Genomic DNA, 18,039 nt, shown 5'->3' with positions numbered 1-18,039 from the left:
ATGGGGTGAAACCAGAGACCCACCTTCCGGGTCTGAAATATGCACTATTTATCCTAGCAGTGATGCAAGAGAGAAAAGAGGACTTAAGGTTTTTAATCAGTTTTTAGGCACGAGGCTGCTGCATCCTCTGCTTTGCAGTGGCCGGAGCCTGCCCTGCTGCAGGCGATGTGCAGCAACCTGCGGGTCGGGCACTGACCTCCCATGGGCCGGGCCAGCAGTAATTGTTTTGCCCTTTGGTTTTGCAAAGGGAGTGTGGGGGTCAGGAGTCAAGCACAATATTTCCATTCCCTCCTATGAAGCGACAGAAGGCCGGATTTGAAGCCCTCATTGCTATTCTCTCCCCGTGTCGTGCCCAGGCTGGCAGACAGGCGACCCCTCCAGCATCATCAACCATCTGAAGCACAACAGCCCCACTGCCCATGAGACGGAGCTTCCAGCCTCACACTGAGCCCTCAGAGACAAAACCAAACCAAAGAGCCCAACGAAACCAAGCATCAGAGCTGCTGCTGGGCTGCGGGGGGACAGAGCCAGCTGCAGCCCCACGTTTTGTTGCCGTTTCCCCTTTAGCTTTCTTTTCCCCTGCAGCTTTCTCCTTTTCACCTATAAGAAGCTGAGCAGAAGGAACTAAAACCAACTGTATTACCTCAGGAAAATCTTAAATCCCCGAGTCCAGGCGTATGGATGAGATTTTGATTTTCTTCTATGCATTAAGATCTTTAAACTCATCTCTTGGGAATGACTCATGCCTTTGGAGCGGGGCAGAGGAGCTGCTCGTGCTCCCAAAGCTGCTATCAGCACTGAGCTCCATCACCCCCGGGACCCCAGCACTGCAGGACCACAGGGCAGAGGGTGAGGAGCCCTTCAGCTCCCGGACCCCCCTCAGCAGCACAGCACTGGGATGCAGCCCCCAGGTCCCCCCTCCCCCACATGGCACTGGGATGCTGCCGGGGCCCAGGGCAGCAGAGCACTGAGGAGGGTGTGGGGAGCGCTGCAGCAGCGTCCCTCGGCACCCGGAGGTGGTGACAGTTCAATTTAATTTCTGCTGTGCACGGAGGAGGAAGGAAAGCTGCAGAGAAGCCTCAGTCTTGTGTAGGAGCGAGCCATCCCCTGCAAGGGAATCAGTGCTCAGAGTCATGTCAGCTCAGACAGATGAGAAACATGCCTGCAACCCCAGGGCTGCGCCCTGGCAGGATCCGTGCTCTCCCAGCATCACCACAATGGGCCCGAAGGGTCACGGGGAGCAGACACCTCAGCTCAGGGCATCCCAGTGTTCCCTGCTGTGTCCCATCCCCACAGCACTCAGGTGTGCATGGCTGTGGTCTTCCTGTCAGGGCACTTTTAGCGCTGCTGCGGGCGCCGGGACCTCACAGGTGGGCTTGGGTGGGCTGCAGGGCTCCGAAGAGAAGAGCAAGGAACAGGAAGCAGCGGGAGCCCCTGAGCTGCCCACACAGGAACCCACATCCCGACCTCCGCAGCCTCACGGGATGTCGCCTCCTTCCCTCATCACAGCTCCTGCTGCCTGACTCGATCTGGCAGGGAACGAGCCTTGGGGTGAACCCAGCTGACATCCCTGCAGTGTGCAGGAGCAGCCCAGACAGGCGCTGTGTCAAAGCTGGTGGAGGGAGAACAGCATTGAGTGCCCCACCACCCTCAGCCCAGGGCTGCAGTGCTCCCACCACCCCCAGACAGATGGAGAAGGGGACGGGGGTTCCAAATCCAGCTCAGGTGGATGCCCAGAGCCCCAGCTTGGTCCAGCCTTTATTCTGGGCACCGCTCATATCATAAAAATCCCAGCCGAGCCCAATTCATTACAGCCAGAGCAGCTGACAGAAACAAAAAGGGAGATGCTCAAATTGATGCTTCCCCACCATTGCAGTGAAATAACCAATTTGGAACAAATCATGGCCTCTCTTCTCCAGCGCCATTCAAACTGCCTCTGAGCAGACACACATTTTTCATCGCATGGCACTTCCTCTCTGGCAGCGATCATTAAGACTTCTATTAACGAAGCACTGGCAGGCAGGGGAGCCCAGTGTCACCCCGCCCCTCCTGTGCTCCAAGTGGGACCAACCCTTCATAGCACTGATGGAGACAAATGGGAGCAGCGGGATGAGAGCTCAGCGGGGTCAGGGATGTGCCCAGAGCACCAGCAGGAGATGGCAGAACCCAGGGCAAGGAAGAGCCCACGCTGCCCTTTGCACCCCAGATATCCTTCCCCTTGATGAAGGTCAGAGCTCCCCCTCCCCCCTTTTTCTGCTCCCAGCGTTGTAGCAGCCTCAGAACAGGGGCTGTCGTGTCAGTACTGACAGCTGCAGAAGTGCATCACTCTCCTCCCCTAAGTCTGCCCCGGGGCGAGCCTTGGTCACAGGCAATGTTTGGAAGCAGACGCACTCCTGTCATTGTTTTTTAATTAGATTTTTATTTCCTACCGCTTGGATTTCATTGTAATTTCCGCCACTCCTACCCAGGCTGTGCTAATTCGGCCACTTCGGAGAAGAGTGGGAACAGGCAGCCCACGTGGGCCAGCACCCGGCTCCACAAAAGGGAAAAAAGCGACCTGCGAGCAGCTCAGCCCCTGCACTAATTACAGCTCTGGGGACATCGGAGGTGCCGGAATGGGCCATCAAAGCGCCGGCGCTGGCACAGCGCTCTGCGGGCTGCAGGAGCAGCACCTGCACGGGAACTTCCAGAAGTTCACATTGGCCTGAAGCGCTCCCAGCAGCCCCATCCTCCTAGTGGGGTGAGGGATGGCACGGGATGCAGCAGTTCTCCCTGCACAAACAGCACTTGGGGGGGGTCAGAGGGGGGCTTTGCCCAGCAGGATTCAGGAGGAGGAACCCCAGCTGAGGCTGCAGCACTTTGCTGTGATGGCAACGGCTGAGAGCAGCAGCAGCAGATGTTTTCCCCCGGAGATTTCTGAGTGAACCCCTCGGAATAAAGCAGCTGTGAGCTGATGGGAGAATTCACCCACAGCACCCTCAGGAGAAGCAAAGTTCCACCATCTGACGGAGAGGGCCCAGCACACAAAGAGCCCCTTTTTGTGCCACAGATGCACCTGGATCAGCTCCCTTCCACCAAACCCTGCCGTGATGGCAGAGCAGCACCCAGTACCTGCTGCTGGAGGTGGGGGCTCCCAGCTCCCAAGGAGAGACAACACCTCAGGGAGAGCCAAGAGACCCTGCAATGCTCTCAGAGCGCGGTGCTCATGGCCTCGGGAGCAGTTGTGTGTTTGTCCCCATGGCAGGAGCTCCCAGAGCCAGGAGAGCTGCAGGCGTGTGACAAACGCAGGGAGAGGAGGGATGGGAAAAGCAGGAGGGCAGAATCCTGATTCAAAACTCAGCTTGTGCATAAAAAGAAAATAAAGAGCCGTGTTTATGGCTTCAAATGTCAGCAGTCACCTGAGGCAGAGATTGCATTTGCACCCTGACTGGTCACGGCACACTGGGAGCTGCCGTGGCTTCAGAACACAACTTCTCTTTGCTCAACACATGGAAATTCGGGGCGTTGTGGAGCTTTTGCTCATCCCGAGGTGCCTCAAAAGGGGGGTGGAGCACCCCACGCTCACCCCCCAGCAGACATCACCAACACACACCTCTCACACCTATTGGGGGGCCCAGTGGACACTGGACTGCTGGGGGGGGCTCCTTCCCTGCCTCTGCCACGGGGGTGCTCTGCAAACATACCCGGATGCTACGGAGGAAGGAGGAAAAACCACGTCAAATGAAATGCCCTACTATGGGAATGCGCACGGTCTGCGTGCGTCCCTCCGTCTCTGCTGCATTTCAGAGATTAAAATTAAAGCTTTTGTGGCTTTCCAACGATTCCTACATACTTGAGACCACGCGGATGAAAGCGAGCTTTGCTTTTTCTTCCCTTGTCCTCTTTTCTTCCCCCCCAGGAACCTGCTTTGCCCAAGAACTAGTATTCCCGATCCACACCCCGAGCGCTGCAGGAGCGCAGGGCAAAGCAGCGCACGGAGGAAGGACTGTTTCAAACTATTAGGAAAATTAATGACCCGGCTGAGACAGCTGACAGGCAAAGCCGTGGATAGGAGCAGCCCCGTGGCCGAGTGCTGCCAGGTGTGCCGGGTCCATAACTTCTGCCCTCAGAGCACCCCAGACCCCGCCGAGCACACGCCTTGCGCACACACACACGTGTATATTAACCCAGGAACATGCGTGCCTGGTGCAGGGCAACATGGACACGGCTCTGGGACCTTCACACTGGTGGCAATGACAGACCCCAAATCCCCACCCACGAATCTGTGCACAGATCGGGTGCGAGAGCCAAAGCGCTGCACTTCACCCATCGCCACAGCTCGGCAACAGCCAGCAACCAACAGAAAGCCACAAACAGCGCAGAGCCCTGCGAGCTTCGAAGCTCGTTCCCTGCTCCCCCCACCCAGCCCCAACCCCAGGAAGGCACCGAGTGTGCAGCGGGTGAGACGGGGCTGAATGCCCAGCAGCCAGCGCTGACCCCGCGCACGGCAAGGACAAAGCACAGCCGTGCCAGCCCCGATCTGCTCCTTCCTCTTTTTCGCAGCACTGGGAAAAATCAATAAGATGCAGCGAATCCAACTCAGCTTGAATCCCACAAGTAATTAGGCTTAGCAGGCTGAGAGCTGAAGAAAGAAGGCTGCGTGTGTGCTGGGGCAGGGGAGGGACGGGGCTGTGGGTGCACGACACGGCGCTCGGATGCTTCAAAGGACAGAACGGCTCTTCAATGGCGTTTCGGGCACGATGGAAATGGGGAACAACGAGGATCTGATTCGCTTTGAAAGAAGAAAACGTAACGATGGCGATTAAGCGCGGCAAAGCCCCAGTGGGAGCAGGAGAGGGCATGGGAAGGGCCCTACAGGTGAAGAGCTCAGCGCTCAGCCTCAGCCACCCCTGAGCCGCCGTGCCCGAAATTCCACCTTATTTCTGTAGCTCTCTCCCAGCAGGAAATAATCCGCGTCAGTTTTTCGCTACTGGGAGTTGAGCCCGTGGTCAAAACGGCAAAGGGGAAAAAAAACAAAAGACAATCCGTTCCCCACAATGTCAGCAGAGCAATACAGAAATAACATTAAAAAAAGCAAACACCGACGTACACCGTGACTTCTCTGCATCTGCTCAGGTAGCGCCGCCAAAGGCAGTGCCGGCACAGGGCTCCGATCCCACCCGCACCGTCCCGCCGGACGGACCCACCGGCCCCGCACCGCACACCTGGCCGAGCCCGGAGCGATCCGCAGCGCTGCCGGGGCCGCGTAGAACCACCCTCCGCTCCCCCCCGCCGTACGGAGCCCCGCACCGCTCCCACCCGCTGCCACGCGGAGCGACGGGAGCGCGATGCCGCGGGGAGCGGAGCCGCGCCGTACCCACCTAAGAGCATTTTGGATCCGCGTCTCTCCCTCCCTGCGCTGCTTCACGCGGCTGCACGGCGGCGGGGGCCGCGCTCTGAGCCTCGCACCCCGCGGAGCTCCGCGCCCACCGCCCCGCCCGGCCGCAGCCTCTGCCGGGGAGGGCCCGACCCAGGGACGGGATTCGCTTGGAACCGGGTGGGAGGGAGCGCAGGAGCCGCGCCGCGGTGCCCCTCTCCCCGCTGCTCCTCCTCCCCTTCCCCGGAGCTAAGCACAAGTGCTCTTTTCTTTCCAAGCCTGGCTCAGAGTAAACTCCAGGGCTGCCAAAGCAAAGAAACTTGGAGCGAAGACGAGGATCCTGCAACCGCTCGGCTGCGCGCCCCCAGACGCGCTTCTCCTCGCCCCCTCCGAGTGCCCGAGACCGCCCCCCCGCAGACACTGTTATGGGGAAGGGGACGGGGTGCAGCCGTGCCCGTCTGCTTGGGGAGGGGGTGACGGCCCCGGTAGCCCCGGCTGGGAGCCCCCAGAACCTTCCCAGCCCCTGAGGGCAGCACGGCTGCGGTGCACGGGCTGAGCAGAGCAGCTCCTTGCAGCAGGAGCCCCTCGTGCCCAGAGGCCAACCACGTCCTTGATGTGTCCGCACACATTCCAGGTTTAGATCCCAAGCAGCTTCTGCAGGCCCAGGGGTTTTCGAGACACAAGGCTCACCCCACGCCACCTCTCACCCCTTTTCATCATTCCAAAGAGCTGCCCAGGCCCCCACCCTGCCCAGTGCAGCACCCCGAACCACAGCTCCCAGCCACACTTGGGCCCAAGCTCCATTTTACACCCAATTCCCCCTTTAAAGGAAAAATTAAAGGCAATGCTGCGTGGGAGTCAGTGTGGTGGGGCTGGCACTGGGGGCTTCCCCAGCTGCTGCATCCCATGCTCTGTGTGAACCCCACAGCTTTGTGGTTCCCCCCCCATTTCTATCAGCGAAGCTGGGGCACAGAGAACACTGCCTGGGCTGAGCTCAGCCTCAGCAGCTGCTTGGGAGGAGAGCTTCACGACCTGATTGCACAGTGCCTTTTAAAGGGAGAAACGATGAAAAAGCTGCTTGTGAAAAGAAGAAAGCAATCTTGTCAGCCCCCGTGCAGCCCAGGGATGAAAGGAAGGAGAGAACTGGGAGGAATTTAAATACTTTCTTCATGCAGACAATTCAAAGCTTCGGGCAGAAGCGTCTCCTTCAGGTATAAGCAGAGCAGGAGCATAAACAGCAAAACACTCCAACTCCGAGGTGCTGCTGCCCCAGTGGGCACTTCTGGGGCAGGTTCTGATGTTTTGGTGCTGCAGCATCACGCCGGGCACAGGGTATTGCTTTCAGGGTCATTAGCAGAGGTAAGTTTAGCCGGGCACTCGCTAATCTGGAATTGACAGCTGGGTCCGGAGCACCCGCTGCCAACTCCCAGCAGGCTATTTAAACCTGATATTAATTTGTTTAATGTCAGCAGCAGTTTGGCATTACTGCCAGCGAGCATTAGGCAGAGGGAACGCGGAGGTGTAAAGACCACGAGGACGGGGCTGACACCCGATGGGGGGGAGCTCGGGGTCACCCCCTGCTGAGCGGTGCCCGGCGCCCTGCAGCCCAGCCCGGAGTTCTGCCCCGTGATGTGACCGACAAGTAACGCTCTGCTCGGCGCTGAGCTCAGCCCAGTACACAGGGAGGACTGGGACAGAATGACCACGGCAAGAAATGAAGGGGTGGGAGAGAAATGCAGCGTGGGCCGGCGCGGCGCTTTATGGCTGAGCCTCTGCAGCCAGCTGGAGGAGATGCTAATTGCAGGTACTGATTACAGACCACTGCTATTAACGCCCCCTGCCCTCCCCTGCCCAGCTGCAGCTGGTGGCTGGAATTCCCCCACACGCAGCCGTGGGTCCGGCCTGCATAGTTTGCTATATTTGTATGGGGCAGTGACACACGTCCTCCCACCGGGTCCCCAACCTGCTCTGCCCGGCACCCAGCAGAGCACAGTGTGGAGCTGCTCCTTCTCCAAGCAGCCGCTGTGGGACGGGGGTGCCTGGGGCTTCACAGTGGCTGCAAAAGGCCAAATAGCACCAGTGCCCCAAATAAAAGCAGTGCCAACAGGCATCGCTGTGCCAGGTGCGGCACCAGATTGTTGACCAAATTCTGGGCCCCAATGGCAGAGCGCGAGGAGGAAGGAATGGTGATGGAAGTGAGGGGTTTCTCTGCAAAGATGTGGGGCTGCCTACACCACTGCAATCCCTGCAGCGTCCTTCCCTCCTGGTGGCCATGTGTAGGGTGAGGGCACTTCTGGCTCCACGGATCTGGAACAAAGGTGCTCCTCCACTGCTCTCCCGTTTGGGCAGTGGTGGCTCTGGTGGCACAGGTGTCAGCAGACTCTGGGTGAGGACAGGCTCCTGGAACTGGTTTAAAGGGGTTATGCTGAACCCCACTGCACTCAGCATCGCTGCACGGGCAGGACCAGAAGTTTGCAGTCTCCCAAAGCAGCCCGAAAACACCAACCCCATCCAGCAAAGAGCTTCTATATAAATCAGAAAGGAGACAGAGGGATGAAGCGCCAGCAGGAAGCTTCCCTCAGGACTGACGGGGCTTCCTGGCCGGCTTTGTTCTCGAGGATTTAGGATATAATTTGGGGGTGAAAGACGCCAGATAGGATCAGCAGCGATACACCTGGAGGACCCGTATCGTTTTTCCTTCTGCTCTGTAATTTGAGTGCAGCCATAAGTGCAGCGGCTCAGGCGTGCAGTGAGCGGCGGTGGGTACAGGAGGGCAGCGCTGACCTTCCTGCTCCCAGCCCCCGGGGGGAGATCACAGATTTGGAGAGCTGAGTTCCCCTGGAGGCTTCCACACAAAGAGGAGGGGGTTTGCTGCCGGTCAAAACCGTACAGGTTGTTTTTAAAGCCGGGATCCCTTGATCCTTTAATGAAATAAGTCATTCATTGAGTTTTTTAAACGAATTCTTCCTGGAGATTTGTGTGTGCACTCATCCAAACAAAGGGCAAAGTGGTGCCGCTTACTGCAGTGGAACCATGGCCAGGATCAGTGCGGGACCTCCACCGCAGCGCTGATGTTTAACCCCAGCTCACCCCACGGAGGGTCTCCTCGTGCTGCCCGTGCCCGCAGCAGCACCTGGGCTGAGCTGTTCTCTGCTGCTTTCATCTGCACCGTGTCAGGAGCAGACGACAACATCGCCCTTTCATTGTTCCCAGCTCCCAGGAGAAGTCTCAGCGATGGAAACACTCCATTCACGCTCTTTTTGTTGCAGTACAAGGCATCAAATCATTATTTTCCTCCCCATTTTAGTAAGGATCCACCTCAAAAGAAAAAAAGAAACAGGTGCTCTCAAAATGTTCTCCCTGTACCGACAGGACTGTGACAGCTGCCCGGGCAGCGCTGCAGGAAGCAGAGCAGTGGGCTCCCCATGTCCTCTGCCATCAAACTGGGCCCCACGCGGTGCCACCCAACCAGGGCACAGAGCTGGGCGCCCACACAGAGCTGTGGGTTGGGTACTCTCTGCTCTGACCCCTGAGTTAATTCTCTCCTTTCAAAGTGAGGTGCCTAATTACAGAGGTATCCAGGACAGGGCTGCAAATAGGTGGAGAAACAGATGACCTAAAACTATTTAATTGCTTGGAGCAGGCACGGAAATTACACCTGAAGGGTTTCAGAGACTGTGTCATATTTTCCCTTTGATTTAGGAGGAGAGGGACCCCCCCACACACCCACTGCAGACTGGGACTGTCCCTGCAGAGCAGCACAACAAGCATTGCTCAGTGGCAGCCCTGCTCTGAGCAGAGGTGCTGCACAGGGATGCACCCATCAGGCTGTGCACAGGTGCTCTAATTACTTCCAAGGCTGTTGGTGGTGAATATAACACGGTCCTGCTCCCAGGAGCTAACAGTGCCCCAAAACACCCGCAGTGCTCAGCGGGGCAGTGAGTCCATGGCAGCCCCAGAACCACAGCACAGACCTGGAGCAGCAGCTGACCCTGTGCCTTGTGCCCAGCCCTGCGGGGCTGCAGTGAGCGGGCAGTGTGGCAGAGCCTTGCTGTGCTTTGGGCTGCTGCAGTTCCCTCTGATTGCCCCAATCCAGATTTCTCCCCCTGCACACGCAGCATCTCACAGGAAGGAGAGATGACCCCGGGAAAATGACACAGAGCGTGACGAGGGGAGATCATCTCTTCATAGAAAATGGTCTATTGCTTACGACTTACTGTCTGGGAACATAAACCAGCTCGAGCAGCCGGCCCTAAATCACACTGACAGCTTCACGCTACCCACAAGCCTGTGCTCGCGCAGATCCTGCTCCGTCCTACCCACCTCTTCCCAGCGCTGCTCTTGGTTTCATCGCAGCTGTGTGTGCCCCTCTCTTCCCTCCTGCAGAGCAATGCACAGAGCCGGGGCAGTGCCCACGGTGCTCCCATACATCAGCTGTGCTGTGCTGTGCTGTGGGATCACTGCAGCGTGGGCTCCCACGATACGATGCTGAAGGGAGCAGCCGAGGGCAGTGAGTGGGGCTGTGTGTGTTTGCCTTCACTGCGTTCACAGAAGCTCAAGCTGTGAGCTCTGTTTGTGTTGTGCCACCAATGGGCACAGCGCAGCCAAACATCAGAGACCCTTCCATGTGCTGGGGGGCCCCGAGGGAAGGTTGGATGGAGTGAAGAAATACATAACATAAGAAGTATATATAAGTATATTGTATATACGTATACATGTATATGTACACACATGGAGGCTTGGGGGAAGCAGGAGTGCCCTTCCAGTCGCCCAGCGGAGGCGGAGCGGAGCCTGCCGTGCCCTGATATCTGCAGCTAATCCCATCAGCTGACGTTACCATCACGGACGCACTGGGCCATGCCAGGCAGCGCGCTGCGAGCACATCTCAGGGGCCAGCTGTACCCTTCTGTACCCTTTGCTCTCCCTGCCAAATTTCTCCTAAAAGACCCCTAAGTGGGAAAAGGCACCACGGGAACTCAAGGGGAGGACAGAGGAGCCGACCATCCCCTCTGCAGCACTCTGGTGCAGCTCGGTGGGCTCTGCAGCAGCACCCACACCATGGGCACCTCTGCCCCAGCCATGCAGCACTAACTGGGAGCTCATCATTTTCTTGGTAAGCAGCAGCTGAGGAGATCTGATAGCACGGAGCTGCAGAAGGCGGAGGAAGCGCCCCATGTGCTGACCTTTGGGATGCAGAGCAGCAGCCACTGCCCCCAGTCAGAGCACGTCAGGGCCCTGCTTCTCCAGATGGAGATGAGGAGGGCTCTCCGAACCCAACTACCAGCAGGATTATCCCAGCCCAGCAAAAAGCACAGCTCTGAGCCAGCCCTATCCGCTCAGTGCAAAAGCTGCAGGGAACCTCCATTTGCTGGCTCCCAACATCTTGCTTCACACCAGAACTGACACCAGACAAACCAACTTCATCCATCCAGCACTGCCCTCACCCCACCCAGGGCTCCTCCCCGTGGTGCAGCACTATGTCAGTACTGGTTTGCCAGGCTCAGCTTTGTGATCTGGAGTCAGTACCCGGGGTCTGTCTGCTCTCAGTCCATAGGCAGCACACTGAGCCTCCTGCACGACCCCAAACCCAGCACCACAATGTGCAGCACCGCCAATCTGCCACCCCAGCCCCCCCGGCTGACCCCAACCTCCCCACGCCCCCCCAGCGGCCGTTCCCTCTGCTGCAGAGCTGGAGCGATGCTGAAGCTGTCACAGCGATTTCTCTGCGCATCTCAAACCCTTCTGCTCTGCAAACACGCGCGGACAGACATGGCAGCAGCTAATTGAGGAAACCTGAATTATTTTGCTTTGTAAGGAAAAGTTATTTTGGTGCTGTGCTGCTGAGGCAGGTAGAAAGGTGCCCAAGGGAGCCGCAAGGAGAGCTCTGGAGTGAAGGTTTGGGGCTTTGGGGCACACAGTGGCACTCAGTGTCAGCGGCCACAGCCAGACCCTGGGGTTGGCCCAGCCCTGCCTGCCCTGCACAGCAGCACATTGTACAGCCTGCAGATGTTTGGGTGGGGAGGCGCATCTTTATCCAGCACCAACATTGATGTGGTCTGCTCCTTTTGGGTAGCAGTGACAGCAAACAGAGCTAATTTGGACACCTCTGACAGTCCCAGGCAGTAATTAAAGCACTCGTGACCCACTTGGGTTTGAGTTGGCATCTGCAACATGAAAGCATCCTTCATCTGTGGGCACCCAACACCCAATTGCTGCCTGCTCAGCAATTCAACACGAGACAACAGAACGGCGATGCGCTCTGTTGGAAAATGCCCAGTGAACGATAATTTGTTTTTAAGTCGGGGGTCTTTCTGGCATAGAGCAAATAAATTGCAATAACACTGATTACTGCATCTGTCTGCCAGCCACGCTCCTCCCCAGCTTTGCTCCACGCTCTGTGAGTGATTACAGCCTTTGCAGGAAGAGCTGCTCGGTGCCGGGGGGGAGCAGCGCGCATCTCGCAGCGCCACTGAGAGCTGCCTTTGATGTAGCTGCGGATGTCAGCACGAGACGGAGATTCCGGCTCAGAGGAATATTCTGTCTTTGTCTAACTCAATTATATCACTTAATGCAGCGCCTTTAATAACCGGCTCCTCCCCCTGAGCTGCTCCAGCTCTGGCACGTCAGCCTGCCCTCCGCTCAGCATGTGCTGGGACACTGCAGGGACATTGCAGGGCAGGATGGCACCAGGCATGCTGACTGGCAATGAGGGGATGTGAGCATCACATCAGTTCGGTCCCAGCCCCAGTTTGTCATTCGCAGCCACACGCTCTCACAGGCTCACGCTCTGGGAGGTTGGCAGAGGTTGCCAGTGACAAAGCTGGAAGTGACATTTCTAAACAGCAGCGTGGAGGAGAAGGTCAGCTCCAGATGAGCGGGCTGCAGCACAGAGCCCTGCTGGGGACAGCATGGGATGGGACGGAGCAAGGAGCAGATGCTGCTGCGATCCCCCTGCACGAGCGAGTGGCTGCCCTGCATGAGCACTTTGGGCTTCACCTGGCATGCCAAGGGCAGCACGCAGTGGGATTCCTTGGCTCGGCAGGAACGTGCCAATGGCATCCACCCATCGAGCCGTAACCGGGCCCAGGGCACAGCCTGGAAGCTGCGGGCTGGAATTTATGAGCTCCGTTCCCATTAACATAGCAGGCAATATTTCCATCTGTCAGTAAATGATGATAAACAGAGCAGCTCCTTTGCATATCCCGGGCCTTGCTCAAACAAAACCACCACCGGGGAGCGCAGGATTTGGCACACAGATGACAGCTGCCATGCTAGGAATTTATGGCTCCAGCCTGCACGGTCTTTAGCAAGAGCGGGAGCAAGAATCTCTGTGGGCTCCTCCCCCGGGTCTGCACTGCAGCCAGACCCTCACCCACAGCCATGCCCAGCACTGTGCTGCACTGTGCATCCTTCTGGCCCATCTGTGAGCCAGCCACAAGTGACACATTTTACCCCAGAGCCCACTGCTTGCTGCTTTGTGTTTGCAAAAGCTTCGCATGTTTATTTGCCAACAGCTTAAATGTTATTAAACAAACACTTCCTGGCAGCAAAATAGGACTGGTGACTTCTTATTGCTCTTCAGAACAACATCTAGAGGGGCAACACCACATGAGCAACAGAACCACAGCAGGGTGCAACCATGAGATGTGGTGTTACAGGAGATCAGCGCTGCTATCCTCTCAGCACAGCCTCACTCCAGGTAGAGGCACCAGTCAGTCACTGAAGCGCTTGGGTGACCTCAGCACATGAATCCAGTGAGTAATGAGTCCATAAGAGAAGGACAGTCACAGGAAGCAGCCCAGGAGGCTGCAGCTCAGTCCCCAAATGCTGACAGAGCCCAGAGATGCCCCAGCTCAGGGCAATGGGCACAGCCCCAGCACTGCCAGGCCCCAGGGAGAACCAGATCCTTTGGTTTGCTGTTTAACACACCCAAACCCTCAGTTGTAGTCAACCCTTATTGCAGGGTGACATTTATTGGCACATTTTACTGCTCTCATGCAGGAAAAAACCTGCAGCAATCAGCTGTGGAGAGAGCAGGTCAGGTGAATGCCAGCAGATGGCAATGAGTCCTTGCAAGCTCCCATCCTATATGCAAGGTGCACCAGGCCTGGTGGCACTGCAGGGCCTGGGGACAGGCACAGCACAGCCCCTCCCTGTGCACAGGAACGACCCCTCAGAAATAATGACAAATATCATCCAACAAAACCATGCTCCTGGGATGCACCTGCCAGCAACCAGCACGATGGACAGCACACATCTGTGCATCCATCCATCCTACAGAGCCAAACAAAGCCGACCAGGACAGCAGTGACAATGGGGTCAGAAAGTCCCCACAGCTCAGAGAGGGCAGCAAGAGGCACCAAGGACACAACGCAGCATCCCCGAGCTGTACCCACAGAGCAGCCAGCCCTGAGCAGCTCCCCGGGCAGCACCAGCCCAGCTCCTACCTTGGGCTGCTGGCATCTTGCCCTTGTTGAGCTGTTTGAGGCGCTTCTGGTGGGACTTCCCGTTGTAGTGGATCTGCGCCTGCGCGGCTGAGTTCAGCTGGATGTTGCAGACCTCGCAGAGTGTGAACGATTGGTGCTTCTTCTCCCTCTTCATGCGCTGCTCGGGAGGGCCGGGCGGGCAGCTGGTCACCTCCACCAGCTGCAAACTGCTCTCAGGGCTGTGGGATGGGCTCAGGGGTCGCTTCATGCCTGTGGGGAGGAAAGACAGACCCACCATCAGGACAGATGGACCAGGTGAGGTGGAGAAACACAGCCCACATCTGCTAAAGCCTCTTGTTTGCTGCCAGACGGCTCCGTAGATGGACCAAAGGCAGAGATGGATGAAACCAGCTCAATACAGCCAACAAACTCAGCTGGGGGGGGGGGGGGGGGGGCTGCGCGCTGTCCCACAGCCCACCCTCCCCGCAGGCACTGTTCCCTCAAGCACTTTCTTGCCCACATCAAATAGGTGCCTGTCCCAAGTGAACGGCATCTACATGCATCAGCAGCTCGAGCCCTGCGCAGAGACGGCACAGGGAGGAGCTTCTCGTGGAGCCGGGGGTCACTGGGGACAGCCCTTGGCTGTGCTCTACAGATGCGCCGTCCCCGCTGCCTGGGTTCTTGGAGATGACCTTGAGGTGGGAACCGCTGGGACACCCAGAGCGGAGCCGTGGGGAGATGAAGGTCACCCGAGCCCTGAGATCCCGTTACCGCAGGGAGCCGGCAGCTGCCCATGCCGAGCACACGCAGGCACGCAGCCCCGGCGCCGGCACCCGGGGGCCACCCGCAGGGATAGGGGTGCCGGGGGCGACGAGATGGGCCCCAAAGTCACATTGCACAGCGATGTGCGATATGGCAGCAGACGCGGCGCTCGGACTCGCGAGGCGCACGGACCGGGCCGCAGAGCCGCGCAGCTTCAGCCCGCAGCCTCACGATGGCGCGGCCGCTCTGCGCTTCTTTTCACCTCTGGAGCGGTCGAAAGTGATGGAAAACGAGGGAGGGGAGGGGGGCAGCGAACAGCTGGACGGGTCCGTTCCTCTGCCCGTCCCATAGCGGTGCGTGGCTGCGCCCGTCCTTCCGCCCCTCTTCGGGGACAGAGCCTGGAAACAACCCCAAAATCGGACCTAATCCCACAGCCCTCCTGTCACCTCGGGAGCAGTGCTCAGGACCGGGCTGGCAGCGTGTTCCAGCTGTGCTAGATCCGCCCGAGTTATGCCATGATTGGCCAAAAGTGCCGCCAATAAGATCCTCAAGCTGCTGCTTCACCAGCTAAAAACTCTAAGCAAAGCATAAAAGGAACTTGACATTAAAAATAAGTAAATCTACTTCTTGGCAGAGGAACCGGAGCACTCCGGGTTCTCTCTCAAGATCTTGGGATTTTTCCTGAAGCTCAACTTCAGCTCCAGTGGAAAAGGAGAGAAAACACACATCCCCACCAGGATGGGGAGCTGGGGGCACAGAGGGACACACGGCAGCAGAGGTTCCTGGGCACACTCGGAGTGCTCCCTCTGAGGGTATTTTTAATGCAACTACATCCAGGGATGCAGAGCTATAATTGGAACGTTGTGCGGACAAAGTATCCCCAAAAGCCCCTTCATCTTATAAAAAGGAACTGCTGTTGCTTTGATTAGACTGAGGCTCCTGGGCCAGCTCCCATTGCAGCGTTTAAAAGGTCCGTCCTAATCGCATAAAGCACCCGTCTCATTCACTTAATTTCTCCTGTGCCTTCAGGGCCCGTTCTGCTTCTCAGGTATCAGGACCGTAAATTTGGCCTTTCGTGGCTCAAACAACCACGTGCGTGTGCAGAGGAGCTGCGTCCCCATGACTGATAGCAGACACATTTATGCACTCCAGCCTTTAAGTGAGGAGCTGACAAGAGATATTTGGTCCTTCACCTCAATTCTGATGTTGATGACCTGAGGACAGCTCTGACCACACTGCCCCAGGGTGTCACACATCCCAGCCAGAGCTCCACATGGCTGCAGCCAAAGCACCCACTCAGGTTTGTCCCTGGGGCTCTGGCCCCCTGCAGCCCACAGGCACCCATTGCCAGGTGCTCCAATCTGAAAGATTAACATGGCAGAAAGGCAATGCAGAAATGAAATAGCAAAAGGGACTAACACAAACGGGATGGTGTTGTAAAGGGAAAAGTGCTCACCCATCTCTGGAAATCGAGGCTCACAAGGAAGGAATCTACAACCAAAGACCCTCCCCCAGTGGCAGCACTTCAATGGGGTCTAAGAGAGGTGCAGCCGGGTTCCACCCCTTCTGGTCACACCACTGAGTTGCCTTCACCTGTGCTCCCAGGGCTGACTGGGTCCTAGGTGATCCCCAAGTGATCAATCAGTGCTTCAGGCTGTGACTCAACAGTTCCCATACACCAGGCCCCTTCCTGCATCCCACAATTGTTCTGTGGGGCCTGAGCACAACTGACACCACAGGCACAGCCACAACCTCAGCAAAACCGCATCTGCCATGGAGCTGAGCAGCACCCAAGGTCAGTCCCACCCAGCAGTGCTGGATGAGAGCAGCAGAGCACCTCACCCTGAAGCTTGGGTGAATTTGCTAGGAATAAGAAAACAAAAATCTGATTTGAGTTCCCATAATTTCATAACCTTGAATCTGCTTTATCTGTGCTCGAGGGCATATAATACTGAATAAAAGCAACAGAAATAGAACAATTAGCATGAAAGTCACCCTAACAGCTGTCACCAAACCCCCCCTGCAAGCAACAACCTTATTTGCAATTGCCCTGCTCGGTTTTGCAAAGATCTGCAGGAAAGCCAGGAAACACCACAGCCCTTTACCCAGCAAAGAGTCACAGCATCACGTTTGTGCTCATCGCTTTCAGTGCCCCACTCGGTGGTGCTCAGCTCACACCCGGAGCCCATTCGTGCCACAGCCCCGTGCTCTGGGGGTGCCCCATGCTCAGCACAAGGCAATGTGCTGCCCACCCCACGCCAGCCCTTACCTGGCTGAAGCCGCAGCCCGACCCCACACGGCTGCTTGCAGTCTGGCTGCTCCGTGAGCGCGGCCGCCCCGGCGCTGCCTGCTGCGCTCCCAACGTTTGGCTCAGGTTCCAAGGGACGCTTTGTGTGCGGTTCGATCGCCACTAAATCAGCCCTCATCAGCAGTCAGTGCCTGCGTGAGCACCGGCAGCTCAGTGCCTGCTCTCAGCAAGTTCCGCACGGCCCTGGGCGTCACGCGGGACAGCAGGTGCCAACTGGCAGGGGGCTGTCACTGGGGGAGTTACCTTGAGCCAACAGCGGGGCGAGTGCACCTGACATCAGCTCTATTTGTGAATGAGGAGACGGGGAAGCTTCCTGGGCTGTCTCGAAGGTCAGACCTTGACAATGACCCCAGCAGCTTCATCAGAAGGTGCCAGGCTCAGGCCGGGGGGGAAGCTGGCCATGCCCTGCCCACGGGAGGGCAGAGTACAGCAGAGCTGCCAGCACAGAGATGCCCAGACAGCCCAGGATGTGGGCTGAGCAGATGGGGTCCGAGCACAGAGAGTCCTCACCGTGCCCACATCGTACTCAGTATTTCATAACATGGCATACAAACACCCCCCCATCCTCCCCACACACCCAGCATATGTTCTGCTAATGCCGGGGCGAGGCACGTTTTGGGATCAGCACATAAACCATCTCTCGTCAAAGCAAGGATTACTCTGAGCTTGGGGCCGGCTGCTGGCACAGGGCACATGAGGAATCCTTCACCCATCAGAGCCCCCCCCACCACCACCACCCAGCTGCCTCCCACCATCAGACAGCCCTCACAGCCCCCAGTCCCATTCCCACGCTCTGAAGGGCAGTGGGACATCCCATTGCCTGTCCTCTCATTTACACATTGGTATCATTAACGCGGCGCATTCCCTGAGTCAGCACGTCACAGCCCTGCTCCTGAGGACAGCCAGAGCCCAAGCGATGGGGACATGGGCAGGAAACACATGGCCATCCCACAGCAGCACCATAGGACATGCCCACCGGCCCTGGGAAACAAACAGGGAGCGCTGCTTTCCTACCCCAAGGTCACACAGTTTGTGCTCAGTATCTCCATTAAGTTGATTCATCGGCTTCTCCAGGGACAGCAGTGGGGCAAAGGATCCCAGAAGTGCCCCCCACCCTCTCCCAGCACTGTGGATAAAAGCAGAAGGTGGCACCCGTGCAGACCTGACCTCATGTCCCAGGGGGTTTA

General features: G+C 57.6%; 1 protein-coding gene across 5 annotated transcripts in view; it reads right to left on the bottom strand.

Annotated features, from left to right (window-relative positions):
- Positions 1 to 18,039, bottom strand: part of ZNF385C (zinc finger protein 385C) — a 46,732-nt gene that overhangs the window by 18,933 nt on the left and 9,760 nt on the right. For 3 of the 5 annotated variants that reach the window (XM_072356753.1, XM_072356754.1, XM_072356756.1), the window contains exon 2: positions 13,804 to 14,052. In XM_072356753.1, the coding sequence (XP_072212854.1) occupies positions 13,804 to 14,052 (249 nt within the window). Of the gene's footprint in view, positions 1 to 5,360; positions 5,504 to 13,803; positions 14,053 to 16,813; positions 16,878 to 18,039 lie in introns of those variants that run through there. The other 2 variants (XM_072356755.1, XM_072356757.1) reach the window with 2 other exon arrangements.

Source organism: Excalfactoria chinensis, chromosome 24, assembly GCF_039878825.1.
Source record: "Excalfactoria chinensis isolate bCotChi1 chromosome 24, bCotChi1.hap2, whole genome shotgun sequence".
Classification (NCBI taxonomy): Eukaryota; Metazoa; Chordata; class Aves; order Galliformes; family Phasianidae; genus Excalfactoria; species Excalfactoria chinensis.
This window is presented reverse-complemented; position numbering and strand designations above follow the sequence as displayed.